General features: G+C 52.5%; 1 protein-coding gene and 1 pseudogene across 1 annotated transcript; both read left to right on the top strand.

Annotated features, from left to right (window-relative positions):
• The first annotated feature begins 7,942 nt into the window (after positions 1-7,942).
• On the top strand, positions 7,943-13,408 carry LOC137760632 (renin-like). The gene is made up of 6 exons (XM_068537567.1): positions 7,943-8,145; positions 8,810-8,948; positions 9,065-9,182; positions 10,348-10,516; positions 11,483-11,618; positions 13,175-13,408. Exons 1-6 carry the CDS (start codon positions 7,943-7,945, stop codon positions 13,406-13,408), a joined length of 999 nt encoding a protein of 332 aa, XP_068393668.1.
• A 2,334-nt stretch (positions 13,409-15,742) lies between these two features.
• On the top strand, positions 15,743-15,839 carry LOC137763154 (U6 spliceosomal RNA; annotated as a pseudogene).
• Positions 15,840-16,055: the final 216 nt, after the last annotated feature.

The raw sequence follows: 16,055 nt of genomic DNA on the forward strand, positions 1-16,055 counted from the left end.
TTAACCAAGTACCACTTTCGACACATTTATGTCTGTTCTCTCCCTAAGCCTCTTAAAAGACAGCAAAGGAACAAGAAAGGTATAAACCCTCAAGGATGAAGAGCAGGGAGGGGAAACCATGGCTGATGAAAAACGACAACCAGATTTTGAAGATGGAAATTAGAGGGAGGGTTTAGCAAGCAGAGCCAGCAAGGGTTATGCGGAGGGAACATGATGGATGCACCCCAGGACCAGGTCTCGGGACCGGAATGTGTCCGGAAGAGATGAAGCCTGGACTGGAAACAGGGGGCCGGCTGAGAATCTGTCACGGAGAAGTTAGACTTCCCTTGTGCCCTCTCCCCAGCAGACACAGCCACGCTATCACGCTACCCCACCAGGAAGAGGCCAGAAGATTCCTCTCTTGGAGATTGCAGTAGAGACACTTCAATCGTGTCCAGTAGAGATGCACTCAACATAGTGAGGGTGGGAACACAGACAGGGGCTGGAAAAATAGAAACTGTGTGTTAGTCTGTATACAGACTGGTGTGCTTTCAGCCCCTTCCCCCTCTCTGTCCCCAGAAAGGAGGTGGAAAGGTATATTTTCCCCAGATGGGAGTTAGAGATCTCAACAAAAAGACCTTCAGATACTGGCACTGGAGGGTGCCCCAGGGAAAGCCAACTCAGAGCCTCCTCTATGGGGTACTTCGCGTTACCAGTTCATGAGCCTCGTCCACATACACTGAGCTTCTCGGCCCTTCCTCTTACTTCTCAACCATGAATAGAGAGGAGAGCCGAGGGATCACAGGAGTTTGACGGAGGCCTCCAGTTTGGAAGAAGAGACCAAAGCAAACAAACACACAAAAAAGAGACAATGCAGGATGCAGAGATAACGTTTTTAAAAAATTCGTCTGTAATCAACCTCTTCCAGGCGCATACGAGGAAATGTTTGCATCCATAAAGCAAGTAGCGGGTGCAATAAAAATAGACATCATCAGAGGCTCAGAAAGGGCCTTTGAAGTTAAAAATATGAGAACAAAAATGTTTTAAGGTAGTAAAAGTGTTGGAAAACAAAGTGAAGGAGATCTCTTAAGAAGTACAAGAAGAAATCAGGAGATAAATAAAAGAAACTTAGGAAAACAAACCAGAAGTTGCCTTTATCATATCAGAGTCCTGAATCTTGACTCAAAATATATGTGTGGGTCCTGCAGCACCGTCCTGGGTGTGGGGCTTTAAAAAGCTGTTACAGGGAAACTCCCTGGCAGTCCAGTGGTTAGGACTCCACGCTTCCACTGCAGGGGGCATGGGTTAGATCCCTGGTTGGGGAACTAAGATCCCACAAGCCATGTGGAGCGCTTGGAAAAAAAAAAAAAAAGGCTGTTCCTTCTGGTGCTGGCATCACTCCACACGGCCCGCCACAGCTCAGCACCACTCTCTCTGAGTCTCATTGGCTCTGCCAGTCGTCTCTGACACCACAGCTACAGAAGGGGTCCCAGAGTCAAGAGGCAGAGCCCTCAGCCCATTCTTCTCTAAGCTCCCTAAAGCCTCAACGTTCTTGTCTGAACAGTGGAAATGAGAGTAGCCATGTAATAGGGCTGCCCAGATGAAATCTTATTATTCGAAGAACTTCACAGCACTTTGTAGGTGCTCAGTAAACGGTGGCTGGTGTCACTCACCTTCTGATGCAGTCCCCGGGCTGCCCCATCCCCCCACCACCCCTGCACACCTGCTCCCTCTCTGCTCCTTGCTCTGCCTGCTGTAGGGTTTGGGGGGAGGAGAGGGAGAGGAAGGATGGGTGGTCAGTCTCCCCCACTGGCCATGACTGGTCACAATCTTGTCAGGCCTGCTGGTAGGAAAGGAGACAGCATCACTCTCTTGAGATTCGTGACAGACTCTCCATCAGCAGACGGCCTCACTGAGGGAGAAGCAAGGTTCTGGGGCAGGGTACCCGGCCCCCTCGAATTAGGATACATAACTTAACCTCTTAGGTCTTGGTTTCCTCCTGTGTCATAGGGATAAGACTCTCCTTTCAAGTTCACGCTTTCTTACCTCGGACCCTCTCCACTCACTCACTACTGTCATTACCGGATTCCAGGTCCCACCACATCATTAAGCAAAGACTTTGGCTCCTGACTCACAGACCTCCTTCACCCCAAGCTTCCCAGGATCATCCTGGATGGACCACCATCCACACAGATGTTGACCCAGCCGGCACCCTGGTCCCTTCTTTCCTCCTCTTTACAACCCAGCTTCTCAAAATAGCTGCCTGCCCTCCTCCCATCATGGCTCAGCCCATGCCTGGTCTCCCGCCCTTCTGCTTCACTGAACAGCGCCTGCTAAAAGCACCCATGGCTGCACATCCAGTTGTTACCCTGAGTCACACAGCCCATTTGCTCAACACAGTCCTCTGTGGCTTCAGGGGCACTTAATGGTTTTCTCCGGCTACTCCCTTTGGGTCTCCTGTGTAGACTCTTTTCCCTTCTGGTCCATTAAAGCTTGGAGCCTTTGACCTTGCTCTGTATTTTCTCCCTGGCTAATTTCATTCAGACCCATGGCATTAAGTACCAATTGCAAATAATGCATAAATCCTTCACCAGATGCATATATCCACCTGCCATTTGATATCCCCCCTGGGATGTCTCACTAGTGGCGCCACACTCAACAGGTCCTTGAACTCATGATCTCCTCAACCCTCTTTCCCTTCTGGAATCTGCATTCTCTCCTACTGCACCCTATGTATCACCAGGCATCCAGAAACCTCCCTCTCCTTTATTCCTTATATCTAATTAATCACCAAGTCCTGTGAATTTTATTTCCTAAATTTTGCTCAATTCAGTCCAATCTTCTTCATCTCCACCAGATGCGCCCACCCTAGTTCAAGCTTCTATTGTAACTCTAGAGTTCAAATGCCATGGCTTCCTAACGGGTATATGCTACAGTATTCTAGACCCATTGCAGTCAGAGTGATCTTTGAAAAACACGTTTAATTACATCATCCCCTGCATAAGCCATCAAAAGCTTCCCATTGGTTCTAGGGTAAACATAGGACTTTTTAATGTGGGGTTCAAGAACCTTTATGGTTCAACACTCAAGTCAGCTATGTAATGAGCTCTGGGTCATACTGCCTAAATTTACAGCCTGACTCTCCTGTCACTTTCTGTCAGTCTGACCTTGGGCAAGTTACCTTCTGAACCCTGCTGTATCTCAGTCTCCTCATCTATGAATGAGGCAATAATGAGGTAACTATAGGTTGTTATGAGAATTGAATGTGGTAAGCACTTCTAATGGGGCCTGGCGCACAGGAAGCATCTGCTCTCATCATCCCCTGCCTCCTCGGTCTCACCTCTCCTCCCATTCCCTCTCATCAGTCTGTTTTAGCCATGCTGGCTCTGTTTCAGGCCCTTGTTCTCACGCTGCTTCCTCTCCACAGGCCCTTTGCATATGTGCCGTTCCCTTTGGGACTCTACTTCCTCCCCCAGCAGAAAGATCCATCCTGGAGGCATAGAACTGAGAACGTTAGAGGGCCTGAGCTGGAGGGCACCTTAGAGCCTGCCTAGCTTTCTGCCTCATTGTACTTATTTGGAAACTAAGGCCCAGAGAGGGGAAGGGACGGGTCCAATATCACACAGCAAGTCCATGGTAGAGCCAGAACTAGAACCCAGGCCCCTGCAACTGGTCCAGGGCTCTTTGCACTGTCCATCACAGTTCACTAATTCACTCATTTAATAAGATTATCCCCTACTTTGTGCTGGGCGAGAGGCAGATGCCCATGCACGTAAGTAACTGAGGTCAGTGCTCTCAAAGTAGGGCTCATTCCTGTGCTGCGGGGCCCACAGGAGAAAGCAGTCCACTCCAGGCTGAGTCAGGACCTGCTTCCCTGAGGAGATGGTAATATTGAAAGTGCGCCTGGGAAGAATGAGCAGGGCAAAACCAAGTGAGAGCACAGTAGGCTGAATAAATACCACCCCTCCTGAGACTTGGGGAGTGAATGTGTTTTTAAGGAGCTGCCCCAGACTGGTTGAAAGCTACAGGGAAAAGGGAAAAGGGAAAAGGGCAGAGAGATGGGGCCCCAAAAGGAGTTAGGGCCAAGCAGAAAGAAGCAGGAAGACTAACTGTCCTGTCTGCAGAAGCCTCCCCAAACCCCGAGGGCTGCCCATCCCTCCCTCCAATACTAGGAAAACTGAGGATGGACAGCCCCCCTTCCCCCAGCTCCCCACTTCCAGAAGGTTCCACTAGGTGCTTCTTCTCACGCCAGGCTGTGGTGCACTTTCCCATAAACAGCTGCTGCTCATAGAGGCTTGGGGAGAGGCAGCATCCAGGCCCCTGGGCCCAGCTCTGTCAGGGAACAAGTCAGGAGGACTCACACATCTTCCAGATGGGAACACTGAGACACAGCCTGGGAGAGGCCAGACACAGGCACAGCCAAGGTTAGTATAGAGATTGGAGCTTCGAGGGCATGGGGGTGGGGTCTGAGCCGGGAGGTTGGAAATCTAGGCTCTATGCCCATCTCAGCCTTGACCTTGTCCCTGAGCAGTGCTGTTCCTCATCAGCTTCTGCCCCCTCTAGGGAGCCCAGGGCCAGGCTGGGATGGGGCAGCTGCTGGCGTCACTGGGCACAGCCTTCCTCTCCCACAGCCCCGCTTCCTCCAGCCCCTCTGCTGGTTACCCTTCCCCCACCTAGCAAGGTACCGTGGGTAAGACTCGTTACTGGCTGCCCTGCCGTCTGCCCCAGGATAATAGGTCAACGCATAGGAGAATGACTACCTCCCCACGTATGGAGTGTACAAGAGGAGAAGGGCTCCGTGGCGACAGGCTTCAGTGGATCCCAGACAGACAGCCCCAGACGGGGGCGTGGCATAGAACCTCTGGAGCAGGATGCCTCACGGGGGACTCCTGCTGGAGCTCCGGGGCTCCTGCACCTCCAGCCTCCACGCAGACCCCAGTGCCTTCGGACAGTGACTCAGGCAGAGGGAGGGCAAAGAGATTCCCCCACCTAATGAGGGTCCCATTAGGCACCCCTCACTAGGCGCAGTGTGGAACTCAGAGATGATTAAGACGTGCCCTTGCCCTCAGGGGGCTCACAGCCGAAGTATCCAGAAGGGTGTGGGCACAGTGAGCTCCATCAGGGAAGCAGACGAGGCCACTAGCGTTGGGTTTTTGGAATTTCTTGGTTGCCGTGCTGCTCCACGAGAAGAACTAACCGGGTCCAAAACCGTGGACAAGTTACCTCTTGTCGAGTAACCTCTCAAGTCTCAGTTTACTCATTTTTAAAACAGGAATAATGCCAGGACCTACTGCAGAGGGTTGCTCTGAAGATTTACTGAGATAATGCATGGAAAGCCCTTACCACAGTGCAGAGAATGTTGTAAGGACTCAGCTGTTATTAGTACTACAAGGCGGATTATCATAAATGTTAAGATCTAAAAAGCAGCAAAAAGGCAAAAGAAAAGCTTAAGGCAGCCAAGAGGAAGGAGGAAAAAGACAACATCCATTCTGTGCCAAGCCCTGTGAGAACAAGCAATTCGTTAGGGCTCAGAAGGGGAAGGGCAGGGTCGGGAGAGGGTCTAATGATGAGGAGAAAGGGGGTTTCCATTTGGAAAGCTCAGGTGGGACCAGAGGACCTAAGGGAGGAGGGTGGGCTTTGATAACAGAAGCAGTTGCTAAGCCTGTAAATGCTTAGGTTTCACAGGATCTTTTCTCATGTCTCATCTCAAACCATCCCCCCATCAGCCCAACAGTCCTATTGTACAGATAAGGATATCAGGGCTCAGGGAGGTTGAGCAGCAAACCTTAGGCCATAAGTCAGAGGCTGAGTTTGGACACATGCCTGCTGGGTTGTTTCCAAAGCCTATTTCCCCTTCCCCAAGTTCCCGGAGAGAACTGCGGGATTGGGAGGATAGGACAAGGGCACAGTGAGCTCAGGCTTAGGGCAGCCCCAGCCCCGGGGGAAGGCAGAGGGAGGTAAAACCTTCCTCCCTTGTTCTCCTCCAAAGGAAAAGTCAGGCCAGGGAACTGGCCAGGGTGGAGAGGGTTCTCAGGCTTTTCAAACATAATTATGGGAATTTTACCAACTGCTCTGTGCAGAGCACCACACAAGGCACTTTGGGAGCGATCCCAGTTCTCAAGCTGATTTCATTGCCTTATACATATGCAATTACATCTATTGGCCAGTCGGCAGCTCATTTAATCCACACAGAGACCCTCTGAGCTAGGCACTGCCATTAAGCCCATTTTTATAGCGGGGCTCAGTGGAGGCCCAGGGAGGGTAGGTTAGCTGCTCAGAATCACCTAGGAAGTAAGGGGAGACACCGGGATTCATGCACCACCCCACAGCCACTACGCCCTCCCTCCCACCATATTGTACTGCCTCCAAAGCATTAGGTCATGCAGTGCTGGCTGAGCACCCAGGGGGAAAGGAGCAGGAGCCCAAGGAGAGGCAAGGCCAGTATGGACTGTGGACCTTGGGGCAAGCTTCCTGGATGAGGGGCTTTGAAGATTAAAGACCTGGGTGGGAAAAGGAAAGGGAGAAGGAAGTGATTTTCTGAAAGCAGATTGGTAAAAGTCAAGTTCCAGAGCAGAGGCTCTTTGGAATCAATAGTGAGGAATGTACCTTCTTTGAGGTAAAACCTTCTCTGGCCCTCCATGTCCCCATCTGTAAAATGGGAATAATAAAATTACCCGCCTCATGGGAAGGCTGAGAATCAAATAAGATCACAATTGTAAAAACACTTTGTGAACAGGAAACCACGATGCAAATATGACAAGTCATTTCCATCATCGTATCACACGGATAGGTGTGAAAATAGAACTCATGTTCTTGGACACAGTGGTGGGACAGTCAGTAGAATGGGAAGGAAAGGAGAGTGGAAATAAAGGAGGACCAGCAGCTGGAAAGAAAGAGGGAATCTCCATCTGGATGGGGAATGCCTCTTGCAAAGTTAAATTGAGCTGGGGTCCTGCCCCTCCCCACACAACTGCTGGGGCCATCTTCCTCCAGGCATCTGAAAGCAGCCTTCCTGTCAGCAGAACCCAGGGGGCTTTTATAGAAATAGAGTCAGACACAGCTGCTTTGAATCCCTGCTCCATCACTTCTGAGTCACCTACATCCCTGTGAGCCTCAGTCTCCACATCTATAAAACGGGGATAAGGACAGCTAGTTTGCAGGGTTGTTATGAGGGCTACATGGGTGTACGTACAATGTTTGACACTCACCCAGCAGCAGCGCAGTACGCTGTGAGTTTCCCAGGTCACTTTAATTCTGCCTCCCAAAGGTGATGGGAAGGTGTCCGGGCAAGATGCTGAGGAACTGGGAGTTAGGCTCAGACACATCCTTCTATGGACAAAGTACACAGACTCTCTGGAGACGATGTCCTCTCTCCCTGCCCCACCCAGTTGCATAGGTCCATTTCACCCCCAGGCGCCTGGCTGGCTACCTGCCCCCAGGTGTCCAGGAGCCCTTGCGGGCTGCGATGGGCATCTGCTGCCACCTATAGGACCTACGTGGCATTGCCTCCCCCAGCCGGCATCACAAGGCGCAGACTTCATCTGCTCAGAGATGTCACTGCATCTTTCCTTGTCTGTGTCCCGGCCTGCTGGCATTCCCTGAAAGCAGCAATAATCATCTTTATCTATACCTCCAGCATGCAGCACAGGGCAAGCACAGAGTAGGTGTTCAGCACGAGATAATGAAATGGATGATTGAGTGAATGGCCTTGTGGTGATCGAGGTCATAGACAACAAGAGGCACTTAGCTGAGGCTTATTTAATGCCGGAGCAATTGACTCATGGAGACTTGGAGATCCTCTTTCAGAGGCCACAGGGAGCAAGCGTGAGTCTTAGGTGCCCGGGTTAAGGTTGGGGGGAGCAGTAACGAAGCAGGGGGTGGCTTTAGGGACTCTGCCTTTGTGGGAGTTCAGGCCTCTTCTATTTTTCCTTCCCCTCCCCGGGCCAGGATCTCCCTCTAGAAAATGCCCTCAGTCTGGAAAAGCCGGAAGGAGCAAGGAGGCACGAACGTGGCCAGGCTCTGTGCTAAGTGGAGCCAGTTCACCAAGAGACTGTCCTTCGGCAACGGCAACGGCTCTGCCGTCCTCATCAACCACCTGGACGCCCAGCTCCTCACTTCCTCCCCGTCTCCTTTCTCTCTTGGACCTAAGACTTTCTTTCCTGCAAGGCCCGTTCTTTCTCTACTGTCTTGGACTGAATTGCTGAGGAGCACATGCGCACCCTAGAAAATCCCCATTGTACAGCTGGAAAGCCTGAGGCACACTGAGCGGGAAGGACCTCTGGGACAAGTCAGAGGCTCTGCACCTCAGCCCAAGTGTCACCGGTGGGTGGGAGGGATGTGTGACCTAAGGTGGGTGTTTCTGTGACAAGGCTCAGCACAGCTTGACCTTCTACTACACCAGTGGTTCATCAAAGGTCTCGGCACGTTCTTACTTCATTTTCAATGTTTCTGTTTTGTCCTCTTGTCTCAATGAGTCTCCCACTTCCTTGGAAGTTTTAAAACAAGAAGCCTCATCCACTCCCTGCTGCACAATGGAAACCCAGAGAGCTTGTACAACCTGCCTAATCCCACCCTAAGCACCAAGGGTAGAGCCAGGCAAGACCCCAAAGCCCAAGGCCCCCCAGCCCCTCAAGCAGACTCTTTCATCCCTACAGACCCAGTGCTATGGGGAGACCAGCATCAGCACCTGTTATAGACTGAGTGTTTGTCTCCCCCAAATCCATTAAGTAAATCCTAACCCCGATGTGGTGGTAGTAGGAGGTAGGGCCCTTGGGAGGTGATTAGGGCACAAGGATGGAGCCCTCGTGAATGGGATTCATGTTCTTATAAGAGAGACCCCAGAGAGTCTCTCACCCTCTGCCCACCACGAGAGGAGACAAGGGGAGTCCGCAGTCTGCAACCCGGAAGAGGGCCCTCACCGGAACCAACCATGCTGGCACCCTGACCTCAGCCTTCCAGCCTCCAGAACTGTGAGAACTGTTTCTGTTGTTGATAAGCCACCCAGTTTATGGTACTTTTTTTACAGCAGCCCAAATGGATTAAGACAGCACCCTTCCCCTGACCTTCAGAGTCACCTTTGACACAGGTTCACCCAACCTCTTGCTTCCCCCCCATCAAGAGCAGCTCTCTTTCTGCTGCTTGCGGTGACACCCAGGACCTCTGGGCCTCTCTCCAGCCTGGGGGTGTTTCTGACCCCCACCCAGGTAAGCCCTCCTGCTGCTATTTGAACTGCTTCCTCTCTACCCCTGAAAGGAGAAAGATGGCACCCATTTTCCAGAGATGGCCACCAAGGTAAAATGGCAAGTTCCAGGAACCCCTGGCCCACCCAGAAGGCCACGTCCCAGCTCTTCTGAGACTAAGACAGGACTGACTCCTCAAACGCAGCCCAGGCACTTGTGTTCCTCCAACCCCAACCTCCGTCAACAGCCTCTTATTGAAAACTCTTTGCCCAGAACCTTCTCCCCATCCCAGTGTTAGCAATTGCTTTTAAATGTGTCATTTGAGACCAAAGTTTTAGAGGTATAAGCACAGAATAAGTGTTCAAGAATCACAGTCCTTGATCCATGAAAGACATTTTCCAAGCGCCCAACTCCAGGACTACCCCATTCCTGCACCTAAGTCTTCAACCACACTGGCCATACCCACTCACAGCCTGCCTCTCAGCCCCACTGCCTGGGCCTCTCTTGAGCAGACCTGAGCCTATGTCCTTCTGCCAGAGAGTCACAGCCACTACGATTCCTTGGGAGCCTCCAGCTACATGGAAAATGGGATAGAATTCACCACCCAGCATCCACTAGAGTTCAGAGAAGGTCAAAGGCTTCTTGAACCAGGACATGGTGATGATATATGGGGTCACCCCAGGTTCTCTGACCCCCTGCCCTCTTGTCCCAGGGCTCTCCTGCCCCTCCAAGGATCACACTTGGGGTGAGGTCCACTCTATCCTACTCTGGATCCTGGGAATTGACAACACCCTGCTCTACTGCCTCTAGCTGAGCTCCAAGCTCTAAGCTGGTGATTCTGAAGGACTTTGCATCTTTGTATGTAGGACCAGTGACCTGGGACTCTTCCTGTGAGGCCCATGGCTTTTCTCACACAGACAGTCAACTTTATTCATTCGTTCCTTCATTCATTTATTTGCTTGCTCATTGATTCAATAGATACTGGGCACTTACGTGCCAAGCACAGTGCTTGGCTCTGGGGGTACAGCCATAAACACAGTGCACAAGACAGAGTCCCTGTCCCAACAGAGCTTACAATCTAGCAGGCAAGACACAAAACATTAGCCTGTGATGAGTGTCACGGGAGCACAGGGAGTACAGGGCTGGAAGCTGGAGATGATTTTCAGTGCCTGGCTGAGCTTCTCTGCAGGTCAGCAAGCCTTGGGGGAGCCGCTGTCAGCTTTGAGCAGGGATGAGACCTGCTCCAAGCTGTTGGATTTAGAAATACGGTATGAGCAGGAGACAAGGGGTCATTGGAGTAACACTGCCAGTGACAGTGAGGATGGAGAGGAAGGTGAGGGTCCAGAGAAATCTCAGAGGTAACACGGAAAGGAGTCTCTAGTGTGGCAAGAGAAAGGGAAGCATTGAGAAAAGGCCACAGTTGGTGGTTCCACAGTCAGGGGTGGTCTTGAGAAGAGCTCTTTTACAGGAGGAGCAGGGATAGCAGAGGGTGAGCAGCTAAGAGGTAGATGTTGGTGTTAGGAAGTGGACGTTACAGATGTAGGCTGTTCTGAGAAATTCAACAGGGAAGGGAATGTGGGGTGGGGGGTGAGAGGTGGGGAGAGATACAGGAGAAGCTGGGTGAGGAAGGGTGGGCGTTCTTAAATGTCAGTGGATGCCTGAGCGTGCTCGTAGGTGGAGTTAAGAGCCAATGTAGAGAGAGAGACTGAAAACTGGGAAAAGGAGAAGATCATGGAGGGCACAGGAGCCCGGAGGCTATGGGAAGGATGAGCAACCAGCAGATAGGAAGAAGGCAGGCCTTGTGGAGAAGAGGGCATGCCTCTTCCTTTACCTCAAGGAAGAGGAGGGAATATCCAGTGGGATCCTGAGGCATCAGGGGAGGGACGGGTGGGAGGACTTGTGCTAACTCACGCACCTTCGCGCTGAATTTGCAAACATGCAATTACGCTTGCACAAAGTGACGTGTGCACACCTTCACACTGTGCCACATGTGCCTGTACAGAGGGCTCCTCCTGTGAACGTGGGGAAGCCACATCCCATGCACACGCACTCTGGAAAACCGGGCCCAAAGTGGCCACGAGCCATGGGAGGCATCTTGCAGCGTGGAAGGGGAACAAGGCAGGGAGATCAGCTTAGGACTGGGCACCGGGAGCCCTAGCTCCAGTGCCTCCTTTACTCCAGTCAGGCTGCTCGAGTTCAGGAAGTGACTTCACCTCTTGGTGACACCATTGCCTGAAGGGCAAACGAGAGTCAGTCATACCCACCCTGCCAAACAACGGGTTGGTTAGGCTGACCCAGAACAAAAGCTTCCTCTTTCTCTGCAGAAAATGCAAGCAAGGAGATGAGCCCCAAGTGGTCCTGACCCACCAGTACTCCCTGACCGCCTGGCCAGTCACACAGGCTCTGCCCCTCCTCTGCTCACCCGGTGTCCCTGCTCCGCCTGAAGCCACCCAAACCCAAGTGAGGGTGGGGCCAGTTTGCGTCTTGTTTGCATTATTTTACTCACTGTCCTTGTGTCTGCTCTTTTTCTGTGACTTCACTGGGGCTACTTTATTGGGTGAGGCTGGACTATCCCAGAGACACCTTTGGGTGGGCTGGGGGAGGGGTAAGAAAGGTGGAGAAGCCGTAGGTTCTGCGTGAGGCAGCGTCCCAGCCCTGCCATCCACTCGCCTCCCTCTGCCTGCCCCTGCACCCATGCCCAACTTCCCTCGTTGCTGGGGTCCCTGGGTCTTAGAGGTTATGTGTCTCCACGAGGTTCTGATCTTTCCCGTAGGAATTCCCATTTGCTGGGGGGAGAGGTTGTGCTGGGATGCAGGGACTCCCAATATTACCAAGGGAATTTCCATCACGTGAGCCTCAGCAAGACTGGCTCCTGGCCAATCAAAATGAAACGGTCAGGAATCTTCAACTGTCCCTACTCTCCAAAAATCCTGCTGCCATCCTCCTGCCCTGACCCCCAGTACAGCCACTACTCAAGGCACAGCTGAGACAGGCTGGGACCTGGGACCCTTTGCTGCAGTGCTGCAGTGCTGCAATGCCTGCACCTGGACAAACATCTCCTTGAGCAACAAAATACAAAGAAACTATAAGGGACTAAAAATAACTGCATGCATGCGCATTTGGGGCAAATTCTGGACGAGATACAAAGAGAAGCTGGGAGCAAACGCAGGGTACTGCATATGCTCCTTGCACCCCATACCACCTAAGGGGTGGGCAAAGCACCTAAGCCACCCCTCCGCCCAGACACACCCCTACCCTAACCCCATATAAGGAACCAACTCACCCCTCCTCAGCGAGCGAGCGAGCGAGCAAGGGAACCTGTTACTTGTCCTTGCTGCAGCAGGGGTCCCAATAAAGCCTGGCCTGAGTTTCTTGTCTGGCCTCTGATCAGTTCTATTAAGGAGGCCAGGAACCCTGGTCGGTAACACTGCCGACATGTGCTCTCTGCCTGCTCTGTCCAGGGAAGGGGGGGAACATGGAGATATGAGGAATGGGGTTGGGGGGCCCCTAGTGAGAGGCGGTGGAGGGTCACTAAGCCGAGGGAGGGGCACCACCTTCCCTCCCCCGCTCACACCTCACCCACCCTCCGCTGCAGCAGCCGACCACCAACACGGCGACTTCTCTCGCTCGGGAAAGCTATGCAGCCCGGTAGTGCTCCCTCAGCCTCTGTCTGTCTGTCTGTCTGACTGTGGCCTCACCTGGCTCCATGCGGAGCGCTGCACGGTAGTGGACACCAGTGCATCCTCATCTCGGGCCCCACCAGCTCCCTGCGGCTGTTCATGGAGGGCCTAGGCGCCCAGGAGCTGAGCACAGACGAGGAGAAACCACAAAGAAGCTGAAGGTGCCGGGGGAGCACCAGGCCCCCACGTCCCCCCGGGCAGCATCGCGTCCCGACGAGGCCATCTGGAGCTTCCTCACCTCCCACATAATTTCCGCACATGCGGCTTGGGTCCCCCAGGGAGGGAGGGCACTGCGCACTCACATGTCAAATGGGCTCTCGGTGTTGCTTCCCCCAGGGTGTCGAGGACTGTAGGCAGGTGCCCAGCCTCCGAGACCGCTCCTCCCACCTCAGAGGCAGAGCCAACACGCTCACTGGTGCAGACAATGTATTACAGGAGCGTCCCCTCAGTGGCAGAGAAGAAGGGTGGCTGGGGACCCTCGAAGGGGATAAGTTATTACACACAGATGACATGCTAGACCAGTGGTTCTCAAACTTGGCTGCATGTTCATGTCCCCTGGGGAGTTTTTAGAAATTCCGATGCCCAGGCTGCAGCCCAGACCAATTAAATCAGAAACTTTGGGGGTGGCACCTGGACATCTGTGGCGTGTAAAACTCCCCAGGTGACTCTGGTATGCAGCCAAGTTTGCAAATCACTGCGTTTGTTCTTCACCTCCATTTTCTCACCAAATGCTTTCAGTTACCCTCTACCGGGGATATTCTTATTCCCTTTTTATACACATGGATTTAGAGAAGTTAAATACCTTGTTGAGGATGAGAAGCTCTGCCAGACTTAAGCTCTTGAAGACAGCGCTATGCCTGATGCACTGTTTGCCCGGTGTCCAGCACAGCGCCTTCATCCAGGAGGGGTGCCATCCAGGATGGGTCTTACGGTCGAATGGCCAGAATGTGATGGAGGCCTCGTGTGGATGGGCAGGGAAGAGGGGGTGTTTCTGAAGACGGCTGCTGGGGTCAGGCAAGGTGAAGGGAGAATGACAATGTGCTGGGCAGTCGGAAACTCTCCTGCTTCCTGCCAGGACCCCTACAGTAACGATGACCTGTGCACAGGGTCCTCCACAGCCTGGATGTCCCACCACTCACCAGGCCCCTCTAGGTCCTGGGCTCCAGCTTCTTCCCAAGTTCTGCAAGAAATGTGATCAGCGTAACAATGGCACTGACTTTGCCCTGGCCCTCTGAGGCCCTTTGCTGTCCAGGCAGGCCCTGCCCTCAGCCCTAGCCCTGAGCTGGAGGCCTGTCTGGGAGCCCCGTCTGCCTGTGTTTGTGCCCTCACATGGGGCACCGGGTGTGGAGAGCTCCTGCTGGATGTGTGCCCTGCTCCCAGCACCAGCTTTGAGGACAAAGAATGAAGATGTCATGTTCACAACCCCATTGCACCTGGGTTCACTAGGGTTTGAAACAGAGGGAGAGATGGCCACATGATCATGTGACCCAGAATGACAAACTGGACACACTGACCAGCATGCAGAGACTCTGTCCTTCAGGGACTGATGCCATCCATCCACTGTGGAGTTCGTTATACAGCTGCAGGTAGCAAGGTGGCAGAGAGCCAGCTCTGTACCCACTCCAGCCCCTCAAGGACCAAGGCTAATGCTGTGGCAGCAGACTGTGGGTCACAAAGGTGATCCCAGCTCCTGGGAGCCAGCCCGGAGCTCAGGCTCTGCACTGCTGAGCTAGCCAGCCAGCCTTTGGTGCACTGGGAAACTCCCCCCTAGCCCCTGCAGACACCTCCACCCTGCCCGGGGAGCCATTGACACAGTCTAAGATACCATCACCTCCAAATGTAGAATGCCAGAGATCTGACTGATATTCCCACTTTACACGTGGGGAAACTGAGGCCCAGAGTGTGGAAGGCATTTGTTCAGGTTCACTTGGTGAAATACTGAAGAGCCAAGACTTAGAATCCGGCCCAGCTGACTCAGGTCCTGGGGGCTTCCTGCTTCACCTGCTTTAGTTGTGCCATCCCAGGTACAGAGCTTCACACGGGTTCGGGGTCATGTGCACAAGCACACAACTAGCCTCCAGCTCTTAGACCTGGGACTCAACAGGCTGCAGTCTCTTCTCCCACTCCCACCCCATGGGCTGTCTACAGGGGATGTGTAGCCAGGGAGTGAGATGGCAGCGTCTACCTGAAGACCCTGAAGCTGCCCCTCTTCAAAGGAGCTGCTCAGCCCTCATTTGATTAAAAAGCCTGAGTCACTGAACTAGGTCTAACTAGACCTAGGCCGCCTCTAGAATGCAGCCTCTTGGGATTGGGTGGGACCGCAGGGCTCCTCCAGGGCAGCATTCCCACAGACAGGAGTGCTCTGCAGCAGCCCCGTGCAGAGTCAGGGGCAGGAGCCTGCATGGGGACCCTGCCCACCCGCCTTGTTTCCCTGCTGATTCTCTGCATTGCCCTACCCTGCCTGGTTTTATTTCCTCACTGCAGAAGGAAGGGCTGGAGTCAGTATCCTCTCCAGCTCCCATATGCTGGGGCTCCACGACCTTAAGTGGACAGGCCCCTCCATCACCTGCTACACTGTCCAATAGGGTAGCCACTAGCCACATGTGACTACTTACATCTACATTTAAATTGAAGGAAATTCAACAAAAGTTTTCACTAGCCACCTTTGAAGTGCTCGGTGGTCACGTGACTAGCAGACTCTGCCTAGGGCAATGCAGATGTAGAACATTTCCATCATTTTGGAAGTTCAGAGCTGGATTCTGGACAACAATGAAAGGACTCTTGTGTTGGAGAGGTCCCTGAATAGGCTGAAGAGACAACTTGGGACAATAGAAAAGGGTCTCTTCTCTGAAGGCACTTTTCTGGGTGAGGCAGTAAGAGATCTGGCCCCTTAAGAAGGCTCCTGTGCTCACTTTGAGAGCACACATACTAAAATTAGAACGATACAGAGATTAGCCTGGGCACGGATGACACGCATATTCAGACAGTGTTCCATATTTTTTGAAATAAATAAGTCACGAGGATGTAATGTACAGCATGGCGACTATAGTTAATAATACTGTTTGCACATTTGAAAGCTGCTAAGAGGGTAAATCTTAAAAGTCGTCATCACAAGAAAAAAACTCTAAATATGTAAGGTGACAGATATTAAAAAGATTTATTGTGGTGATCATTTTACAACATATACAAATATTGAATCATTCTGTTGCATACCTGG

The sequence above is a fragment of the Eschrichtius robustus genome, chromosome 3, assembly GCF_028021215.1.
Source record: "Eschrichtius robustus isolate mEscRob2 chromosome 3, mEscRob2.pri, whole genome shotgun sequence".
Taxonomy (NCBI): Eukaryota; Metazoa; Chordata; class Mammalia; order Artiodactyla; family Eschrichtiidae; genus Eschrichtius; species Eschrichtius robustus.